Below are 22,474 nucleotides of genomic sequence, written 5' to 3'. Positions count from 1 at the left end.
AATGAAGTGGGCCACAGGTGTCATGAGGAGGCATCCTGCTGCAGTCCTTAAATATGAATATTCTTCCACTGTGTAGCGCTAACTTGCATACAACACTGGCGCCGCATAGTTTACCACAGCCAGGCCTATTGCTTTGTAAGAGGTCAACAAGATGACAAACATGTCAGCACCCCAGGTGCTGCCGGACAGCGACTTGAGGACCTTGGTCCTACTTCTGATCATATCGGAAATAGCTTGCGCGGACGACTTAAACATGCTATCGAAGGTTACACATAATCAGGGCGATTATCAATGTCAACTCCCCGTGAGTTTTGCCTTTCTGTCGTTTCAATTTAAAGGAGCAAGTGAGAAAACTCACGGGGAGTTGACATTCATAATTGGGCTGAATATTTTGGGGTAGTTAGTAGTCGGAATCACTACATCATCGACGAATATGTTCAGTTGTAGTAGCCCCATTTCTGCCGTTCAAGTGGTGATTAGCTGCAGTGGATTTAGCGGCGGATATTTTCATATTCCTCAGATGGAAGAAATGCAATAAGAAAGCTATACAGAGTTAAACAGTTCCGGAGATATGACCCTGCCTTGGGGAACTCCCTGTTTCACTCTACGGATTTTGGACTTCTTGTTTCTGAATTCCACGTATCGAAAGCTTTCGATAGGTCAAGAGCCACCATGACTGTTCGGTCGCACGACCTGTTCTGGTTCAGTACTCGACTGATATGTGTTAATGTTGGGCGATTGGAGAACATCTTCTCATCGTGGGGATGAGTAGTGCCTCTAGAATCTTTGGTACTGACGACAGGGAGATGGCTTCAGTAGCGGGACCTTCCGACCAACGTTCTAGTTTCCAATATGGGTTACAAATAATAGCTTGAGGACACTTGTTAAATACTCTACTCCGGCTTAAGCATTACCATTGATATTCCATGTGGGCCCAACGCTTTGGATGATTTCGCGTTTCGTAAACTGTGGTGGTCCTCGGCTGGGAGGGCTCTTCTTATACGGCGTAGCACACTGCTATTATAAAATGCCGGTTAAAATAACATGCGGATCGCATGTTACTTTAACCGTTATTTTGGTTCAGTTACTATCACGCCGTGCAAAGTAACAGCTGTTCTATCATTCTTCTTTCTCGGATTCGAGGGTGATTTAACCGTTGAGCACAATTTAGTTAGCCCTGTACCAATGTTGTACATCCAGAAGCCTATGAGGCAGGAATGACTTACACAGATGCATAAACAATTATCGCGTCAATGTCGTTCGGAGTAGAACAAATCGACACTGCATAATTTCACTGCCAAGCTAAACCTATTCAACTAATCCGGAACTATACCCCGGAAATGGATATAGAACCAAAGTTGGACTAAATAGGAAAACGAATACATGATTATTGCTCTGTTCCACAACCTGCAAGGAGCTACTACTTTTTACTACGATAACATTTTTTCCTTTATGTTATCGGAGAAAATAGTAAATAGTAGTTCGGAAACGGACCATATATCTCAATTTTTTTTCTTAGTGTATTTCTTTATTTGAATATAACTTTTTATTACAATTTATTTTTATTTTAATTCATAACAAAGGAAGAAATTGCCTCCAATTGAAATGCCACCAAAAGTAAAACTTCCCCTTGCTAAAGCTGGAGCTGGTGGTGGCGATGGCAAAAAAGGAAAGAAAGGTAAAAAGAAACAAAAGATTGAACCGGAACCAGAACCAGTCTTGCAAGATTCGGATACTTCGTTCTTGGAAAGGGATGTGGATTTGATAACGGATCTCAATGATGATTTCTTCAATCGGGCCAATAAGGTATTGAGTACGGTGGTCGATAATGTTGCATTTTATGTGATGTGATTATTCTTTTGTAGACCATACAAATGCTAATGGAAAAAGGTCGTACCTTTGAAGCATCCAGAATTAAAAAGTACACCGATATAATTTACAATTTACATCGACGCTATGTGGAGCAGCTTAAGGAAAATGATGAGTTAAGGCCTCAGGTTATTAGGGCGGAACATAAATTTCGCCTAGCCTTGGAATTGACAGCTACATCGGAGGAATCAATGCTGTATCTAAAAGAAGCATTGGGTAAATATAAGGAATTGGCTTATTGTCTTCGGATTATGTTTCACATAAAAGGGATGATCAAACGGAGGACTCCGTTGTGAATTGATTTTAATGTTAAATGCAAATTTTCAATGCATCCAAAAGATATCTTATAATAATGGTCCATTGTATTCGTTTTGGTATTTTCCTTATATGTGAATTATGCAATTTTACTTGAGCCAATTCTCGTTGTTTAAGTGAGAGATTTTAATTCTCGTCACCTCTCACGCCTACCAAATGTTTATTGGTGCATTTTTTAAAACACATCTTACTAAACAAATTTAAACATTTATTAATTTCAATTCACGTTTACTTTTTTGCTAATTTTCTCACCTGAATCTCATTAATAGCTTCATCTATTTTATATAATTTTTCCCACACTTATACTATGTTTACATTTACGAAATCCACTCGATTTCATCTGTCAAGTCCTTTGTGTATACGTCAAATGAAAACTCATCTGAAATCGATTGGATTTCATTTGACGTTTGAGCAATGGAATTGACAGTTGAAATCGAGTGGATTTCGTAAATGTAAACATAGTATTAGCGAATTTTCACATTATGATTCAGAATAAGCCAAATGAGAGAGATTTAAAAAAAATCACAATAAATTTTTATTTGAAACAGATCAAATAATTTAATAAGATTGATTAAGAGAAGCCCGAGTAAATTTGTTCTAATATATTTTCTCTATAAGGCAACGCATGGAAGGAATCCGATGCATCTCTGACACGAGAACAAGAAATTCAAGAAAAATTTCAAGAAATTCTTATGAAGTGTGAAAATTTTGAAAGCAAGCAAACGGAGAAACAAGATGACAGCGCTGAGTATTTACTACTATGAATTTGAGCTATTTGAGGATTCTGAAACAAAATATTGTCTCTCCTTTCCTTTTTAGATTTGGTCACTTATCAAAATATAAGAACATAATTTTACGCGAACGTGATCGCATCAATGGTGAAGTAATCGATTTGGAGAAACGTTTACAAGTTCAACGTTACTACTCGGAATCATTGGAATATATAATACACACTCATGAGGATACACTGAACAAAATGGGTGTACGCATGAAAGTCTTAGCTTCGGAGAAACAAAATATGGATACGAAAATACGAACGCTAATGAATAATTTGGAAGATCAAAAGGATATAAATCACAAGACATTGGATAAGTTAAATGCCACCACAAAGGAGGTAATATTTTGCGTTACTTATCATGTATGTAGGTGTTTAAAGAGTTTTCAAGCGCGTCAATCTTTAAGCTGTTTTTTATACACTGCACCATACGGAGGGTATGTTATGTTTATCATTCCGTTTGTAAGTCTTCGTAGTGTATATCCCGTAGTAGTATATTTTTGATCAGCTCGAAATTCTACATCTATAAAACAATGTACGTCCGCCTGTGAAAATCACACTAGCGCTCGAACGAAATATATTGTAGGTCCGTAGAAAATGGCATTGAAAATGGGCTATATCGGTCCATATACAGGTATAAAACCTTTATAACACATCGGGTCCCTTTAAGGAATATTGATTTTATTAGTCCTATTTGCCCGCCGAATTGATTGTAATTTGGGATTTTGTGTGTTTCAGAGGTTAAAAACATTTCCCTCCTTACATAAATCAAAAATGTTCGCTAAGTCTTAGGACATGTCTGAGATTGTTGTGAACTTGTTTGCAGCAGGATGTTCTAACAAGTCCACACTTCCTGAGAACATTACCGAAACTCACTTTAAAATCTTGCTGGTACCAACTGAAATGACTGATGAATACGATTACTTACGAATTGAGTATACGATTTGACTGAAATTTTGCACATAATAACATTTCTTCTAAACGTATGTCAAGTTCCAACACCAGTTTAAGGTTTGTTCGTTGTGCAAAGATATGTGTTTCACGGCAAGCCCATCCTTCATGACATAATGACCCAAAAGCTCAAAAATCCTACGATGTCCATCTAAAAATTACTGTTTGACACGAAAGGAATGACTCGCAAAATTAGATCCAGTTAGGTAAACTATGGCAGGTGCGTGTACTCGTTGTAAACGTGACTGAACGTTATATATATTTTTTGCTAGGGAAAGACAATACTTCTTCAGATATGGGATCCGAAATGACCCAATATCCTGCAAGCATCTCTCACACCAATATTTTTATTAGTCTTTGTTATATATAATTCTTCCCACAGACATCCCAAAATAGAGAATGGATGCCACCTATTAGCTTAAGGATATGAGATCTACTTCTTATCACAATGGTTTGAATGTTGAAGAGAGCCGAGTCTTTACACCGTTCCGCTTCATTGTTTCGCCTGTTCATGTGATTCGTATCTATCCAATTTATCTCTACTGGGCAATTCACTGTCCACAATCTGTGGACTCATCTGGTAACACCGATAGCCCTCACTCACTAATGTATCTTCGAAGACCAGAAGCCTAGGAAGTTCCTTCTAGTGCCGAATCATCAGAACATCAAAGATATTTGCCTAATTTGGCACCTATTTAGCCCTTAAGAATCCCCTTCTTCGTGAACCTAAGAATTTTATTGCGCTTCTAAAAGATAGATCTTGTCTAACCATTTCATGAAGGTGTTTTCTACATGGGCGTTGTTGTTGTAGCAAAAATATTCGTTCGCATTTTTATTCATTTTTCTGGATCCGGTTCCTCTGTGTCCAGATTAAAAATGTGTGCAACTTGGACTGGCTGCGTCTAAAAAGAATCATTAGACAGGTGCTGCGATGGATGCGAGTAGGGCATTCAAGCTGTATCCTTGTACTACCTGGTTCTCTTTCATACCTTTGGACTTCTCTCTCTAGATCATGATGATCTCTCCTGACGTCCACGTCCGCCTATCCACTAGATCGTGGCAGGGATGCTCACGTCAGTACACCCAAGCAGGTACTATATCGACAACATATTGTGTTAATGTACTGGACAGGGTCTTGCAGCTACCAGGGCGGTATTCTGGCAAGTTTGAATATACATTCACTGCGTAGCACCAAAATACCACACTGCATAGCTTACCTCCGACAAGGTCGCATAATCATACGCATACATTACGTGTGGATTGTGTGGAATATTAGACAGGTAGTTGATAAACAGTTCCCGAGATAATACCCCGCTTTGGGGAATTTATAGCTTCAAATTTTGCATAGCGAACGAAGACCCTGCAACGAGGATAAGTTTCAGAGAGTTCACCAATCACCGCTTCAGAGAATTGCCCAATCCTTCTGATATTCGGGTAGCGGAAAGGACGTTCCGAGACATTATCACTGCTGCAGCCGCTCACCATATCCCTGCTGGTTGAATACCCGAAGTAATACCGAACTTTCCAGCAGAGGCGACGGGATTAGCAAATGAGCGTCGTGCCAATCCCAATGACCCCAGAGTCACACTGGAAGTTAACAGGCTGGTCGGCGAGCATAAGCGGAACCAATGGTTAAATCATCTGAAGAGCTGCAATATTGGAGCCTGTATAGGTGAATTGTGGGCAACGGTTAAGTCACTCTCGAACCCTGGAAGAAAGGAAGATAGGACCTCAGTCACGTTTGGCGACGTTACGTTGACTGACCCGAAGAGGTGCGCAAGTAATTTCAATCGACAGTTTGTCGAGCACCCCTAGAATAACAGGGCGAAGAGAAGAGTATTACGTCGCATCAGATCTCTTCCTGCCGTAGATGATGTTGCCAATTCCATCAGAAACGCTAAATCATCCAAAGCGTTGGGCCCTGATGGAATCTCCATGGTAATGCTGAAGCAGCTTGTCAACTTGTCTCTAGCCACGTTGGATAATCAACTATATGTGTGGTCGCCAGTCATATGTGGAATTCAGGAACAGGAAATCCAAGTCCCGTAGAGTGAATGAGGGAGTTCCACAAGGAGGGGTGATATCTCCGGAACTGTTTAACTTCTACCTTTCCTGTATTCCGGCCACACCAGACGTCATTGAGATCGTAACGTATGCGGATGATTGTACGATCCTGGCGTCAGGTACCTACACTGTTGTCACCTGTGAGAGACTGAACTCCTATTTAACCGATCTTACTACCTTTTTCCACGCGAGGAATATGCAGATATCCGCCACTAAATCGACGGTCACTCTGTTCACCACATGGACGGCGCAGTATAGAAGAGAGTTGAATATCAGGGTCGATGGTAGCAGAATTCTGACCACAAACTGCCCCAAAATTCTAGGGGTCACATTCGACACCACTTTCACGTCGTCCTCGCATGCCACAGCTATCTGCGATAAACTGAAATGTAGGAACAAGGTCCTCAAGTCCCTAGCCGGCAGCACTTGGGGTGAAGATAAAGAAACCTTGTTGACCACGTATAAAGCGATAGGGTGGTCTGTGGTAAGCCGTCATCTGTCCAGTATTCGGCATGGGCCCGCACGATACTAAGCACCTATTCAACTGCCCCGCCAAACCTACTCATCTAACACCAGAGGATCTGTGGTTACATCCCATCAAAGTAGCCACTTTCCTGGAACTGGAGATAGATTGAACAGGCAGATTGAACAGGAGAACGAACATAATAATAAAACACTGTTACAACAACAACGAAACAAAGCGGTTCTATCCATCGCGGTACGGTCCAAAAGAGCTCTGAGCAGGACCCCCGGGATATATTGGCGCTCCCATGGTGAAACAAATATTCGAACGCAAATACATAGTTGTTGAGGATTGTCGTTGACTGAGGTTTTTCAATCATTATTTAGCATCAGCGACGCCCAAATAATTCCATCAATACCAACACATGCGTGTAAGTATCATTTGTATTTCATCAAATGCAAAAAAGAACTTATTGGGTGCCCGCTGCAATGTGGGTCCCACCTTAGCGAACACCGATGATGAAACTGGACTAACTTCGACTTTTGTTCTATAGACTCTCTGGACATAGCGGCGTATAATAATTGTACATTGCTTTATATTTATATTACTCATACGCAAACCAGAAAAAATGCAATTACCATCCTGTGTTATTGTTTCCCATCTCAAGCTCAATGATACAATTGCTGCTCTGAACAAAAAATCCGGAGAATATGATCGTCTGAAAATCGCTTCTGATAAATTGAAGAATGACAACGCCCTACAAGCGAAGCAGTTGACAAAGTATGAAGATGAAATTGCCGAATTACATCGGGAACAAAAGGAGGCAGACGACACGATAAGGGCGCTACGCCTGGAGGATAAAGTCAAAGGACATACCATAAATCAATTGACAAACAAATACAAAAAGGCCGTGCAAGATCATAGCTCAGTGTCATCAAAGTTATATAAAATAAATCGAATCAACAATGGCCTAAATGAGGATATCATAAGGATGAAGTAAGTTGATAATGGGGAAGTGATGGTTTTTGAATATCGTCTGCATGTTCGTTTTTATCATTTTAGAAATCAAGCAAACTCCCTGGAAAAAGATCTTTTAAATTCCGCTCAAAAATACGATGAGTTACGCCGTTTGAAGGACAACATCCAAAGAGAACGTGACAATCTGAGAAGTGATGTTACCAAGTTGAATAACCAAATTGCCGATCTGCGGCATACCATAATGATGCAAAGTAATACCATTGACAGCTTGCGTTTGGACATCAATAAGCTAAACATTAAAGTGGATGAGGCAAAGATCAACATAGCCAAGGCAGAAAAGGAACGTGATGAAATGGCCCAAGAAGTTGAAATGTTGCATGAAAAAATCGAATACTATCAAGGTGGGTTAGGACTTGAAACCTATTCCAAGTTTAATTTTTTGCACATCTAATGAAAAAATTGGCCTTTATTTGGAAACTAAGGCATTTTTTATTTATTGCGATGATTTTTTTATTACTTCTCTCTCTCTTTATCTCTGCAATAGAACAAATACAACTGAAAACTGCCCAGATAACTGATCTTAGTGAAAAACTCCAACAAAAGCAACGCGATTTGATCAATTTGAAGAAACAATTGGAGTCGGTGCATTCGGAGAAAATGATGCTGCAAAGATCTCTGGAGACCTGTACACAAGAAAGAGACAATTTCAGACTTTTACAAACGGTATGAGGGAATGTTGTTTCAAAACTGGTTTTTAATATGTTTAATTTTGATTCCAGAAAACGTCTCACCAAATCACCCAATTGACGAACGAAATTGCAGCTAATCAAAATAAAATCAACTCCCTCAATTTACGCATCGAACATTTGAATACGGACAAGAAGGAGTTACAGTCTGAAGTGAGAAACAAAGAAAATCTCTTGAGCGGTGTTCGCAAAGATTTGAAGGAGATGAAATTGAAAAATGAACATCTAATGAAAATCATATCAGATGATGAATTGAAATTTATGAAAATATCGCAGGAATTGGAGGAGACGCGTAAAGAGAAGAATCTTATTGGACTTCAGATGGTTAGACGAAATGATGAGATTGTACTGTTAAAGGAGAAATTGTGTATAACACAAACGGCATTGGATCAAGGTAAGGATTGTCACACTTTTTAGTAGGTGATAAGGCACAGAAGCAACGCTTTCTACCGAAAAATCTGAAAATTCTAATAGAATGATTCCTTATCTGACTTCATTAAAGCTACATTAGGGTGTCCAAAAAACTGTTTATACCCTATACCACAATGTGGAAAAGGGTATAATAAGTTTGTTTTCCCAAAAATTCATGTAACGCCGCGAAATATTCGTCGTAGACCCCTCATGTGGTATACCAAACTTCATATCTCGACGAGATAAAGCGATTTAGCGATGTGTGTCCGTCCGTCCGTCCGTCCGTCTGTCCGTCCATTAAAAATTGTAATCAAGCTAGAGGCCGCAATTATGGACCGATTGTCACGAAATTTAGTATGGAGGTCGGGTTTGGACCAGAATAGAACTGATTAGTTTTTGGCGATGATCGTGAAATGTTAAAGGGATGAAATGGACCAAAAACAAAATTTTTGCTCGATTTTGTAGCCGCTCTGTAGGTCGCAATAATAGTCCGATCGGCGCGAAATTTTAAACGTAGTTTTGGTTTGAGATGAAGAAGTAGCGTGCAAGTCAACGGTATGATCGGATAATATTTAGCGGGTTAAATTGATCAAAACTTTTGTGTGAAAATTGGTAAAATTTCTAATGCACATCTTATAACAGCTAGCCCGGAAAGCTAGTGCACAGGGATAGTGGTATAGGGTATCACATGGTCGGCCCCGTCCGACTATAGTCTGTTCTTACTTGTTTTTATTCTGTTTTAATATTTTATAACAACCAATTTATTAGTGTTCGCCAAGGGATAAGGCAGAGAAGATCCGTTTGATTGAAAATATTTCCTAATTGTCCTTTATTTTATAATTTTCTAGGACAGACTCAATACAATCAACGTGTCGAAGATATTCGTCTGCTGAAAATGGAAATAACGAATTTGCAAACCGAACGGGAATGTCTGTCACGAGCTATTAAAAGTACAGCCGATATGCGTGAAGAAATTATTCGTTTACAACGCTCTCTAAATCAGGAACGAATACGTGTTCGGGCCTTAACCGAGGATGCTAAAACACCAACCGGTGTACATCGTTGGCGTATTCTCAAGGGTGAAGATCCTGCGAAATTCCAATTACTTACAAAGGTGCAAATGCTGCAAAGGTTTGTTGATGGAATTTCTTCCTGCTACTCTATCTGAGAATTAGACAACAGTTGAGGATTGTACAACAGTTCTAAACAAAACAAACAGTTTTAGAGGACTAAAAGTTGTTTTCAATAAATCAGGGAAAAAGAGGTTACTGTTAAAAACCAGGAATATTGAATGTAAATGAACACACTATGTATCCAAAAAGCGATTTGTATAAAATCCTTCTTCCTTCATTATACTTACATCACCTTTATCCTGGAAAATAACTTCCGAACCATAGTATATGTAATTGGATCCACAAGATCTAAGAGCGGTTAAATAGTTCGAAATGATCTAAGACATTTTTAAGCATAAGACCACATTTTAGGCGGGAAGTGTCAGGAAGAGTTGATCTAATTGTTCCACAGACATATTGGAAAAACAAAATTTTACTTATTTCGCCCATTATCCATGGAAGTCTGAACTTCCCCAAAAACAAAAATATATCATTGTAATATGGAGCACAAGGACTACATGTGACATAAAATTCGAAACTATCCGAGACTTTGCCTATAACTACAACAATTTTGACCTTTTGTGCGCTAGGTATCAGAGGGAATGTCCCTAAATATTCGATTAACTTATCAAATGCGAATAAAATCCTTATATAAAACACGCAATATTCAGGGCCCATATCAAGAGAAAACTTTTTTCTCCTAAGCGTCTTAAAAAACGCGTTTTCCTTATCAGCACAGTTTTCCCACATGGTACTGGGGTGGTGTTTTTTTGTTTATATCCTAATGGACACGTTCACATATGTAGTTGTAATCAGGACCACGAGAACTACATTCGGAAATTTTTTCAAAACTTATCGAATTTCAAACTATACAAACACGCATGTTTTAGTACTGATCGAGTTATTTTGGCGCCCCTGAGACAAACAATGAGTGAACAATCTCAGTCAACGACAATCCATCATTAATCGCACGGCTGCCGATTCTATGCACCGGAATGACTCGGAGGAATCTTCGACCAGGAGCCGTCGCCTCAACAATTATGTGAATGTGTGTGAATACTTTTTTACCATAGTAGCGGAAATATATCCGGGAATGCCTGCTCCGAGCTCTGTTAGTCCTTGCCGGGACACAGATGGATCCAATCCGTTTACTACATCCGCATCCATCATATCCCAGATTGCGTCCAATTTTGAATACTAGACACCCCGCAGACTCCTCAACAATAACAAACGCACCCCAAGTTGTGGTTCAGGGCCCCGTAAATGCATAATTTTTGCAATTCAATTGTAACGGTATCAGCAACAAAGTCAGTGAAATCGTAGACTTTATGAGTCGGAGGAACATCATGGAGGTCGCGATCCAGGAAACAAAGCTCATCACCACCTGCGGCTTGCAACGTTGCAATGTCTACAATGTTTTGCGAAAGGATCGTACAAGAATGGCAATAACTGTCTGGTGCTATGGAACTTCAATGCCATTCATGAGCTTTGGCATTTCGTTCTAGGTAATGACCAGATGGGTAACACGCTGGCGGAGCAAATTGTTTGCTACACGTTTTGCACGGCGAATGTAGACGCTCCTACGAGGTTAAGAGGAGATTGCCACAGCTGGCAACCCGTAATTTCTCTTGGCTCAGACTATTTGGTACATATTGGTACAGGATTAAGTCAACTGTAGGGAACGGTTTACCCTCGAATACGGGAAAGAGCGATGACAGAATGGTTGTTGTTGTAACAGTGTTTTATTATTATGTTTGTATGTTCGTTCTCCAGTTCAATCTGGCTCTGGGTCTATCTCCAGTTCCAGGAAGTTGGCTACTTCGATGGGATGTAACCACAGATCCACTGGAGTCAGATGAGTAGGCTTGGCGGGGCAGTTGAATAGGTGCTTAGTATCGTGAGGGCCCATGCCACATACTGGGCAGATGTCTTGCACGGTGCGATCGATTCCCGCCCAATAGGAATTTAGGCGACTGCAATATCACGTGCGTAATTGAGCCAAAACTACTCTGGTTTGTCGTGGCAGCTGACGCTCTTCAGCTGCGATAGATGGGGGATGTGCTCCGATGACTGCATTCACACAATAATTGCTTATGGTCTTGGCAACTGTGTCCGTGTTAATGCTGCTCAAACCAGCCTGATATGCCTGTTGATCTAGAGGTTCTCTCCTATATTGCTGGACCTCCGTCTCTAGAGCATGAATATCCTTCCTGATATGTCTGGGTGTATCGGTGGCCAGCAGATTGTGATTGGAATGGCTCTCACGGTAACACCCGAGCAAGTACTGCAACGATAGCATCTCATTATGTTGTCGTACTGGAAGAATCTTTGCCTCTTCATGTAGATGGTATACTGTAGATTTGATGAGGCTGTTCTCAGGGCGGCGTTCTAACAAATTTGAATCTTATCCCACTGCGTGTCACATAAATTCGGGGACCAAACTGGCGCCGCATAGCTTACCACAGACCGACCTATCGCTTCATACGTGGTCGTGGGACTTGAGGACATTGTTTCTACATTTCAGTTTATCGCAGACAGCTGTGGCATGCGCGGACGACGTGAAAGTGGTGTCGAATGTGACCCCTAGAATTTTGGGGCAGTTTGTGGTCGGAATTCTGCTACCATCGACCCCCCTGATATTCAACTCTCTTCTATATACGTCCATGTGGTGAACAGAGTGGCCGTCGATTTAGTGGCGGATATCTGCATATTCCTCGCGTAGAAAAAGTTGGTAAGATCGGTTAAATAGGAGTTCAGTCTCTCACTGACGTCATCAGGGTAGGTACCTGACGCTAGGATCGTACAATCATCCGCATACGTTACGATCACAATGCCGTCTGGAGCGGGAGGAATACAGGAAAGGTAGAGGTTAAACAGTTCCGGAGATATCACCCTTCCTTGGGGAACTCCCTGTTTCACTCCACGGGGCTTGGATTTCTTGTTCCTGAACTCCACATACGACTGGCGACCACACATATAGTTGATTATCCAACGTTTCAGACTTGGCCGGAGGGTTGTCTGCTCGATGTCCTCGAACAGAGTGCTTGACAGTATCAAAGGCTCATCACGCTCATTTGCTAATCCCGTCGCCTCTGCTGGGAAGTTTGGTCTTACTTCGGGTATTCGACCAGCAGGGATATGGCGAACGGCTGCAGCAGTGATGATATCTCGGAACGTCCTTTCCGCTACCCGAACATCAGAAGGATTGGGCAGTTCTCTGAAGCGGTGATTGGTGAACTCTCTGAAACCCGGCCAATCAGCTTTCTTATGATTGACGAATGTGCGGCGTTCAGAGGTAATGAAATCGGGTGGTCTGCTAATGGAGACAATTATGGGGAGATGGTCTGATCCAAGGGAAATGACGGGTTGCCGGGTAAAGTCATTTGTCAGACCAGGTGACACGATGGTTATGTCTGGCGAGCTGTGACACTCTTCTCTAATTCTGGTAGGGGCGTCCTCATTGACCGTGCAAAACGTAGAGCTGTCAATCTGCTCAGCCAGCGCTGTACCTTTCTGGTCGTTTTCGAGGGCCGAATGCCACATCTCATGATGCGCATTAAAGTCCCCCAGTACCCGACGATTATGACCTTCCAAAAGCGGGCTAATGTTAGGCACGTAATCTGAGATACAGCTATTTCTCGGCGGGATGTATACGTTCAGCAACTGTATCTCGGCAGTTCCACACCTGACTGCTACCCCCATACTTTCAATGTACGGGTCATTACAGACAGGATCAAGCGGGATAGGTCGGTATTGGACAGACTGGTGCAATAGGAAAGCTAATCCCCCACCTCCACTTCTGGTGCGATCCTTCCTTATTACGTTGTAACTATCACAAAGTATTGACATGTGGTCGTTCAGCATGGTTTCCTGCATCGCCGCGACCTTGGTGTTCTTCCGACTCATGAAATCCACTATTTCCTCGATCTTACCTCGGAGTCCATTGCAATTAAATTGCAAAAAGGATGCATTCTCTGGGATTGGGATAACAACGGCTGGTGTTAAAGGCTGCGTGTGGGGTTGTTGTCGAGGGGACTGCGGGGGAGTTTCGTAGTCAGACGACGAGGGAGTTTCGTAATCCGACGACGACTTACTGGGGACTGTGTTCACACAGCATGCAGCAACATAGTCCATGTCGTAGTCCCTCACGTGGACAAGTCCAGAGTAACCCCTTAGATGCACCCACTCCTGACATCTATTGCATCTCACCGAAGGTTGGATGTGGGTGAAGATGCGGATGTGACAAACTGAGCACAGATAAATTGATCCTGGGGTTTCCTCCGTCCCGGCACTGACCAAAAGAATTCGGAGCAGGCATTCCGGGATATGCTGCTCCCAACACAGAATAACGAAAGAAATACAACATATGTACACTGAGGTGGCAGCCGCTGGCCGGAACGATGATTTTGTGTTGTTCCGGTTCAATCCGGTACGAAAGAATCCGCTGCCGTGGGAATGTATTACTCGTTATTTAGATGTCGGCAAAGCCGACTGATTCTTTTCTACTTTTTTTAATCCAAGTTGTTATTGTTTTTATGTGTGAACGCGGCACATGTTAGCTCACTACCTTTACCTTTTACCTCCTCTTTACCTCCCCTACTAATTTTCTTAATAACGCTGTTTAAACATTTTTCCAGACGCATTTTAAAACAAGAAACTGAGAAATCGAACCTACAAAAGCAATTACAGGAATCTCAAAAAGTCAGCGAGTCGCTGAAACGAATTTTGGAGAATTTGCCGACAACAAAAGTAAAACAGAAGTTAGTGGAGACACAGGTAAGCTTGTGAATTTCCTTCTTAACAAATGTTAAAAGTTCCATTTCTTGCTCTAAAGCGCATCAACACAAAACAGTTGAAGAAATTAAAAGCACTTAGTGCTGAATTGGCCATCGATGCCATTGAGCTGAAGGCCCGCGAATGTATTATTGATGAATTCAAAGCAACCTTAAAACTAACCAAAGCTCAGTTGTGCGCCACCGAGGATAACCTTAATTCCCTTTCAAGTTTATTGGAACCAACCGAATACTCAAGTCAAGAGAATTATGTTGATTGTGTGTTCACAACTACGGATCCGTCAGTGCAAAATAGCGATTCAAATGAAAAATCAAATGACAAATTTTAGTAGATTTTAAATGGATTTTCCGGATAACTTTTTTATTTTGTAAGAATTTCCTTAAATTTACAATGAGTTATTTTATATGAAGAAAAATTTGAAGCAGCTTCGAAGACACAAAAAATAATTGAAGTTTTGCAAAATACCCTGAGTAAGTCCTTTATGCTGCCCGCCTATATGCCGTTTGGGTGCTTAAGCGAGGGTGTAAAACTTGTCTGTAGATGTGGCGGTGCCGACATACACTGCATCTGCATTTGCATTATTGTTTGTCTTTCTTGTAACAGCTTTTCTTTGGTTTTCCTTTCGTTTAGTAGTTGATTTTTTACCTTTGTCAAATCGCTTTTCAATTCTTCCAATTCAACAATGTGCGATTTTTCTTCGATGTTTTTAACTGAAATTTCTGCTTTCAAAGCTTTTAGTTTTCGAGTTTTAAGTGACAAAGCAGACTAAGCGGGGGTGGGAGGAGAAACATCACACATTATTAAGTGCCATATGAAAGGTGTTTACGAACTTACCTTAACTTCGTTAAGTTCTTCTTTGATTTTAATACTCGGCAGCTTCACAATGAACTCCTTTAGGGTGGTGTATAGCCGTTGGGATTCTTTTAAAGCTCGTTCTTGTTCTAAATTTGTGACATTATAGTGTAAAAGTTGCCTGGGAAGAGGAGGGGGAAAGAAAATATGTAGATTTTTCAAAAAGTATACTATTTGATGCAATATATTGTTGCGGAATTAGATTTAACTTAATCCAGTGTAGACGTTATTTTATTCCTCTACGTGATTTGTACAAAATGAAACTAGGGTTTATTTAGGTTGCGATTCTACAATACTTCAATGACTTTACTTTAAATATTCGCCACTGACTTAAATTACTAAGCACACAGCTTTCCTTTACTTCTTTTCTAACTGACGTTTTCATTTCGCGGTCTGAATTACAACTGACTGACAGCATCACAATTCCCCAGTATTAATGCCCAATCGCATCTCGCTCCCGACGGAAGATCTGCCAGCATATCTAAGCGAAAAATCACACATACATGAGCGAAAGGGTGACAAATACAAGAGAATTGAAAGAACAACAATGACGTCACTGAATGATGAATTAATTACAACAAAAACAATAGCAAACAAACAGGGGGAAATGAGACTAGTTATAACATGACGGTGACAAAACGAATATCAAAGTAAACATGCAAAGAAAGACTGGAAGGATTGAGAACAATCTATACAGTATTTGTTGTTGTAAAACTAATTTAAATAAAGTAACTACTTAATAAAAATCTACGCTACAATTCAAATTTTTAAGTTAACGGAAATTCATCTAAACTTTCGTGACAATATAACGAATCATTAATGATGAGTAAGACCTTAGTAATTCACCATTCATCATATCTTCGCATCCACACATACATATGCTCCCAAAAAAATTTCCGAAGGAACATTACGTAAAATATTTGAGAAGTCCCAAGATAAGCAGATTAATCCTTACTACTTTCGAACTCCACAAACGGCAACATAGAGGACTGAACCAGAACAGGCCGTGGGACTACAGCTATGGTGGCACTTGACCTATCGAAGGCTTTCGATACCGTCAATAATGCCAAACTGTTCGAGGATATAGAGAAGACTACTCTCCAACCGTGTTTGAAACGTTGGATAATCAACTATATGTGTGGACGTCCGTCGTTTGTAGAATTTAGAAACAAGAAGTCCAAAACCCGTAGAGTGAAACAGGGAGTTCCCTTAAACGGTGAAATTCCACAGCCTTCGCCCACCCAAGCACATCAGGAGAGATCTTCACGATCTTCATGAGAGAGGTCCAAAGGTATAAACGAGAACCTCTAGACCAACGAGCCTATCAGGCAGGATTGGATTGTATTCAAACTGATGCAGCCGCGCAGGCAGTACATAGATACAGTGTGAATGCCATAATTGAGGAACACCCCTTCAGAGCAGAAGAACGCCACCTGCCCAGGGAAACACGAGTGGTTTTAGATTAGTTAAGATCCGGATGCTACGTTACCCAACACATGCCATACGAAAAGCTGTATTTTGTTAATAAAGCAAAGTTCTTTAATATTTAAGCCTATGCCACTGCCGAAGAGCGAATAACAAGGATATTCTACGAACGCCTAGAGAGAGCATATGACCGCAGTCCTGGCCATGATTTTAAGATAGTTCTAGAAGATTTTAATGAATAATACCTTTGTCCCCACGGTCGGCAAGTTCAGCCTTATGGGGTAACATCCGACAATGGAATAAGGCTGATCGATTTTGCAGCGACAAAAACATGGTAGTGGGCAGCACCAGGCTTCAACGCCTCCACCTACACAAGGCCAAGTGGATGTCCCCAAATGGCATAACCAGAAACTAGATCAATCATGTTGCGATAGACGGTAGACACTCTTCCAGTATTCCGATCGATTCGAGGAGGGAACATTTCCATTTCATTGTAGCAGCGAACGTACGAACTGGTCTTAAAAAATGCGATGTAACGCAGGACGGAAACTGGATGTCGTGAAGATAGCCCAATTTACCCTCATGCTGCAGGACGGCACTGCTTGCCTCGATAACGTGGAAGTGCAGTAGCAAAGAATAGCCAACTCTCTTCAAACTGGAGAAGAGGAGAGAGGAGATCCGTATTTTCAGAAGAAAGAAGATAAAGCGGTTCGTCCCGCGGTTCGTCCTGTGAGCGTGAGAAACTCGAAATGTTTAGGAGTCAGAATGAAGTCCGAAAATTTTACCTGAGTGTAAAACACCAGCCTCAAGGGTATGGTGCAGGTACATTCTCATGCAAAGGGAATAATGAAGGGAACCTGGTAGGTGATACAGATAGCATACTGAGGATCTGGAAGTCCAGGGCCAAACTAAGAGCAATTTCACTGAAATTTTGACATGAAAGTAAAAGAAAATGTAAAATAAAACGGTATGTTTGTTTCATACGAATATTGCAACAAAGCAAAATTGCAGAACAAATGAAACCGAAAAATGCAAAGTTTCATGTCGAAATTTCATAGAAATTACTCCACACAAAATTTCGGAAAAGTTCAGTATTGCTCTCGAATCGTTTTGATTTTTTATTGTAACAACTTGTATTCGCTTCCCCCATTATGACGGTACACGCTTTATCATGGGCAAGTCCGTATTTCCTGAGAAAATAGCCCGAAAGGTGTAAAAATCACCTATGGCACTACGGTAGTGGTTGGAGCGCACGATAACTCTCGAACGGATAACGATTTGGTCCAAAAATTTGGCATTCGTAATATTGGGTCCAAACTTAGTTTAAGTCCGAAGATGAGCCATATCGGTCCATTTCTTTAGGTACCTCCTCTATAAAGTTTCAAAATATTGCGCAAGATAACTATCGAAGGTAGTAACCGATTTGGTCCATACTTTGACCATCGCAATATTTCTATGAGTGTCAACTCCTTCAGTTACTTCCCACACAAAGTCTGGGAAAAATGCAGTTTTAGATCTGCTTTTTAATCGCTTTGATCTTTGTTGCAACAACTTGTATTCGCTGCCCCCATTACGACGGTACAATTTTTTCAGGGACAGGTGTAACGTGACCGTTTCATATGTGTATTTCTACATGCATTCATTACCATCAACCACCACTACACAGTCAGCATAGTGGACAAATATAACTTCGGTGTAATTAACGATAATCACTGCTGCACAATAATTCTCATTCTCTTCGTATTACCACCCGAATGTATATTTCAGTTTTATTCACCGAAGTCGTCGATCACCAGCCGAACAAAGTACGAATAGACGTGTGGCTCGTCCGCAGTCTACCGTACTAGTTGGCCACGATTCGATCCAGCTCATAGCAAGCTCTCAGCTCTTAGCAAGCTCCCAGCTCATAGCAAGCTCTCAGCTCATAGCAAGCTCTCAGCGCTTAGCACGCTCTCAGCTCTTAGCAAGCTCCTAGCTCATAGCAAGCTCTCAGCTCATAGCAAGCTCTCAGCGCTTAGCACGCTCCCAGCTCTTAGCAAGCTCTCAGCTCTTAGCAAACTCCCAGCTCTTAGCAAGCTCCCAGCTCTTAGCAAGCTCACAGCTCTTAGCAAGCTCCCAGCTCATAGCACGCCCCCAGCTCATAGCAAGCTCTCAGCTCTTAGAAAACTCCCAGCTCACAGTCAGCTCAGGTCGACCCTGGCAGCGACTGAGCTTACCTCAGCCCTAGAGAAAACCACTCGTTATACAAATTCATCACCCTTAACAAATTCATCACAAGTCCATACTCCCTGAGAAAATAGTCCGAAAGCTGTAAAAACCCCTATAGCCCCATGTGTAGTGGATGGAGTGAACGATAACTCTCGAACGGATCAGCAGATTCTATCCAACATTAGGTTTTCGTAATATTTTGTCCAAACTTAGTTTAAGTTTGAAGATTGGCACTGTAGGTGCGCACCTTCTGAAGAAAACGTCCAAACTTTGGATCTCCTAATATTTTACCCAAATGTCGTTTTACTTCAGAAATGGTCCATATCGGTCCTCTTTTTAGGGTACTTAGGGTAGGGTAAAGTTCAACGTGTTTGTTTAAGTGCACTTTAGCATATGTTCGAAGATCCTTTGGAAAATTATACCAATGCTACTCTTTTTGGTGCTGTTTAAGCGATATTATGTTGTTCGTGGACAAGTCCATTCTTCCTGGCATAGTGGTCCAAAACCTCTAAGTTATACGGTGGCCAACTGAAATGACTGGTGGACACAATATCTATCGAAAGGAATGACTGACTCCCAAAATAAGATCCACTTCCAAAATGGACTAAGTCGGTCTATTCCTTTAAGTGCAACATCGCAACACTTTTGAGCCTCAAACCAAATATATATTATTGCCATACTTCCAAAAAGGGCCACTAAATCTACGTATTAGATTCGATATTGTCAATAGACGAAACTTTCAATTCACACATGCTGAGGGTATATTTCTGTCTGATACTTTTTTACTTGTTTTCATTCTCAAAATTGAAATAGAGAAAACAAAACAATAACACTTACTTACCTCCTCAGAAATTGTATCTTCTGTATCAAATCACACTTGTGCGGATCTTTGCCCTTCAAATTACGCCAACGATGAACATTCATGGGTGTCATCATTTCTTCTTGTAGGGCGCGGGCCTTTACTCGCTGCTGATTGAGAACACGATGCATTTGCAGTAATTCATGCCTCAGATTTGCAGCACTTTCACGGTCTTTACGCAAAACATTACGTTCGGTGAGTAAATTCTTAATTTCCACACGCATCAGTTTCATGTCATCGCAATTTTTCGAAAATTCCGTTTGTAACAAATCATGGCTACGTTGAAGATTTTCCAGTTCCGTTTTCAAATTGTTGAATTCTTCTTCCTTACGTGTTAGCGCAGCACAAATTGAATTCTTTTCATCAATCATATTGTCCAAATCTCTTTGAAGACGTGTTAATTTCTTTATTTCTTCCTGTTGGGATTTTAAAAATTTATCATTCTCCTTTTTCTTTTCATACAGTTCGGCTCGGGTGTGTTGATGATTAAGTTGTGAGGTACGCAAGTCATTTTTAAGCATACGACGTTCCTTTTCCATTTTATCAATTTGCAATTGTAGTTTACCAATTTCACCATCCCGATACGCGACTTTGCCCTTTAAGGTTTCAATGGTGTTTTGTAAATTTTCAATATTGCCGCGTAATTTCGTTTTCTCATCGTTTAGATTTTGTATTGTCCGCAAATTGGAATTGTTGTCATTGACCAGAACATCATATTGGGTTTTCATGCGAGAATATTGCGTTTCAGCATCACTGACGGTTCTTTTCAATTCGAGTTCATAGGATTCCTTTAAGTGGATTTTATCTAAAAAAAGAGTTATTAAGATTTTAAGAAGTTTTAAGAATTTTATTTGTATTTTACTTACTTTGCAATGCATCCATTTTATCTAAAAGGCTTTGGATCTCATCCGTCTTCTTGGATTTCTCATTATTCAAGAGAACAATCTCTTCATTGAGTTTTTTATTTTTTCTTTCTTGTAAAAGTAGAGAGTCTTTCAGTGCCCGAATTTCGTGTTGAGTCTCTTGCACAGTTTGTTGAGCTTCTTCGGCAGTTTTTTGTTCCGCCAATAGATCTCTTTTCAGAGTATCTCTTTCCTTCGTAAGATTGTTGTTATTCCGTTCGAATTGTTGCACAAGCCGTCGCAGGGCTTCGAATTCTTTGTCTTGGGTATTGAATTGGGTTCTTCAAAAAAGGGTATTAAAAAATTATTAGGCTTTCTGCAAAAGTATTATTCTACCTACTTCAGCCTTAGATTTTCATCTTCTATTTCCTTGCGAGACTCCTCCAGAGTGCAATACTTCCGCGAAGCATTATCTTGAAGTTTGGCCAATTTTGCATTCTCTTGCTTCCATTTGATTATTTCATCCTCTCTTATCTAGAAGACAAGAAGAAATTAAATTAGCTCTCAATGCAAGTATGATGTGCTTCACTTCTCACCTTCAATAGGTTTGTCTTTTGGGCCAGATCCCGTTTATTCTTATCCCTTTCCTGTATGGCATATTCCAAATCTACAGTAATTTTAGCCAATTTGTTACATGCCACATTGTGTTGGGTATTCAAATGTTCCAAATTGGTTTTCAACGACAGTATCTGAAGATTTTGACGCACCTTCATTTTTGTAAGTTTCTCCAGTTGTAGCTTTGACGCGGCAATTTGTTCGGTATATTTCAGTTCGTCGCTTTTCATTTGACTCAGATCTTTAGTGAGGGCATCAATGCGTTTTTTACTATTAAAAGCTTCCGTTGATGTTTCCTGTTTTTGTGAATAATAGTACGAGCACAGTTAGTAAATATTGTATTAAAGTATCAGTCGGCTTTGCCGCCAGAGTTATACCATCTGCCTGTTATATAATGAAAAGAAATGATAATTTCGGTAAAAACGTCTAAACAGCCCTTTTAACTGCAGTTAAGTGAGCATTTTGAACTTTTGTGAGGAAAGTAGCCGAAGAAGTTTTCCAATTTAGACCTTCTTAAATCCTGATGTACGTTTTAAAGAAATTTTACGATTTGGAAATGTTTAGCCGAATCGCACCCAGCAAAAAAAAAAATATTACCAAATGATGGGTTTTAAGAGTATTTTTGGTAGTCGTAACTACTTACAAAATTTCTACTAACCCATTATTTTAAAAAGGTCATGTTGCACTGATTAATTAATTATTCTATAACAACTAGAATGACTAGTTATTCTATGTCCACTAGAAGTTGAAAATCCATTTTTAGAACACCAGTAATTCATCCCAATCTTGTCAAATTGTGGTAGCCTATCTCATTTTCCCATTTACTTACATCTAAAACTTTAATCAAATTCTTGTTCTTCTCCTCCAGTGTGTGATTTAATGCCTCCAATTCGGTGGTGTAATTTCGTTGCATTTGCAGACGTTTGTTCAGATCTTTTATTTCACTTTTTAGGTTTTCCTTTTCCTTATTATCATCGCGACGACTGCAAAGAAACTCATTTTAGAATACAGGATCATTATGGAGGAAATAATAATTCACTTACTGTTTTAAATTGGCTCTACTGTCACTTAGATTTTTTATTGTCTCCGCCTGATCATCGACGATTTCTTTCAACTTCGTCAATTCATCTTGGGCGGTTTGTTCACGCAGTATGGCTGCATCCTTTTGACGCCAGGCACTTTCTAGAACACAAAC

The 22,474-nt window shown here is 40.4% G+C and overlaps 2 protein-coding genes across 3 annotated transcripts in view; one reads left to right on the top strand and one right to left on the bottom strand.

Annotated features, from left to right (window-relative positions):
• Positions 1–1,469: 1,469 nt before the first annotated feature.
• On the top strand, positions 1,470–14,940 carry LOC141390140 (uncharacterized). The gene is made up of 11 exons (XM_073962791.1): positions 1,470–1,806; positions 1,866–2,085; positions 2,803–2,932; positions 3,004–3,298; positions 7,105–7,433; positions 7,500–7,816; positions 7,960–8,138; positions 8,195–8,555; positions 9,421–9,703; positions 14,322–14,460; positions 14,519–14,940. Exons 1-11 carry the CDS (start codon positions 1,606–1,608, stop codon positions 14,804–14,806), a joined length of 2,742 nt encoding a protein of 913 aa, XP_073818892.1. The 5' UTR covers positions 1,470–1,605; the 3' UTR covers positions 14,807–14,940.
• LOC141390141 (cilia- and flagella-associated protein 58) overlaps positions 14,809–22,474 on the bottom strand; it is a 44,309-nt gene continuing 36,643 nt past the window's right edge. For both annotated transcript variants that reach the window (XM_073962793.1, XM_073962792.1), the window contains exons 4-11: positions 22,323–22,461; positions 22,109–22,262; positions 21,261–21,575; positions 21,065–21,198; positions 20,689–21,005; positions 19,805–20,627; positions 15,313–15,451; positions 14,809–15,243 (exon numbers count right to left, since the gene is read on the bottom strand). In XM_073962793.1, the coding sequence (XP_073818894.1) occupies positions 14,971–15,243; positions 15,313–15,451; positions 19,805–20,627; positions 20,689–21,005; positions 21,065–21,198; positions 21,261–21,575; positions 22,109–22,262; positions 22,323–22,461 (2,294 nt within the window). In that variant the 3' untranslated portion in view covers positions 14,809–14,970. The remainder of the gene's footprint in view (positions 15,244–15,312; positions 15,452–19,804; positions 20,628–20,688; positions 21,006–21,064; positions 21,199–21,260; positions 21,576–22,108; positions 22,263–22,322; positions 22,462–22,474) is intronic.

The sequence above is a fragment of the Musca autumnalis genome, unplaced genomic scaffold (genome assembly GCF_047663935.1).
Source record: "Musca autumnalis isolate F117 unplaced genomic scaffold, ASM4766393v1 scaffold_1, whole genome shotgun sequence".
In the NCBI taxonomy this organism is placed as follows: domain Eukaryota; kingdom Metazoa; phylum Arthropoda; class Insecta; order Diptera; family Muscidae; genus Musca; species Musca autumnalis.
The sequence above is the reverse complement of the archived record's forward strand: the minus strand, read 5'-3'. Positions and strand labels throughout refer to the sequence as shown.

Coding starts and splice junctions, on each gene's coding strand:
- LOC141390140 (XM_073962791.1), top strand. CDS start 1,606: ATGCCACCAAAAGTAAAACTTCCCCTTGCTAAAGCTGGAGCTGGTGGT. Junction 8,139..8,194: donor ATTTCAGACTTTTACAAACG/GTATGAGGGAAT, acceptor TTTTGATTCCAG/AAAACGTCTCACCAAATCAC. Junction 14,461..14,518: donor AGAAGTTAGTGGAGACACAG/GTAAGCTTGTGA, acceptor CTTGCTCTAAAG/CGCATCAACACAAAACAGTT.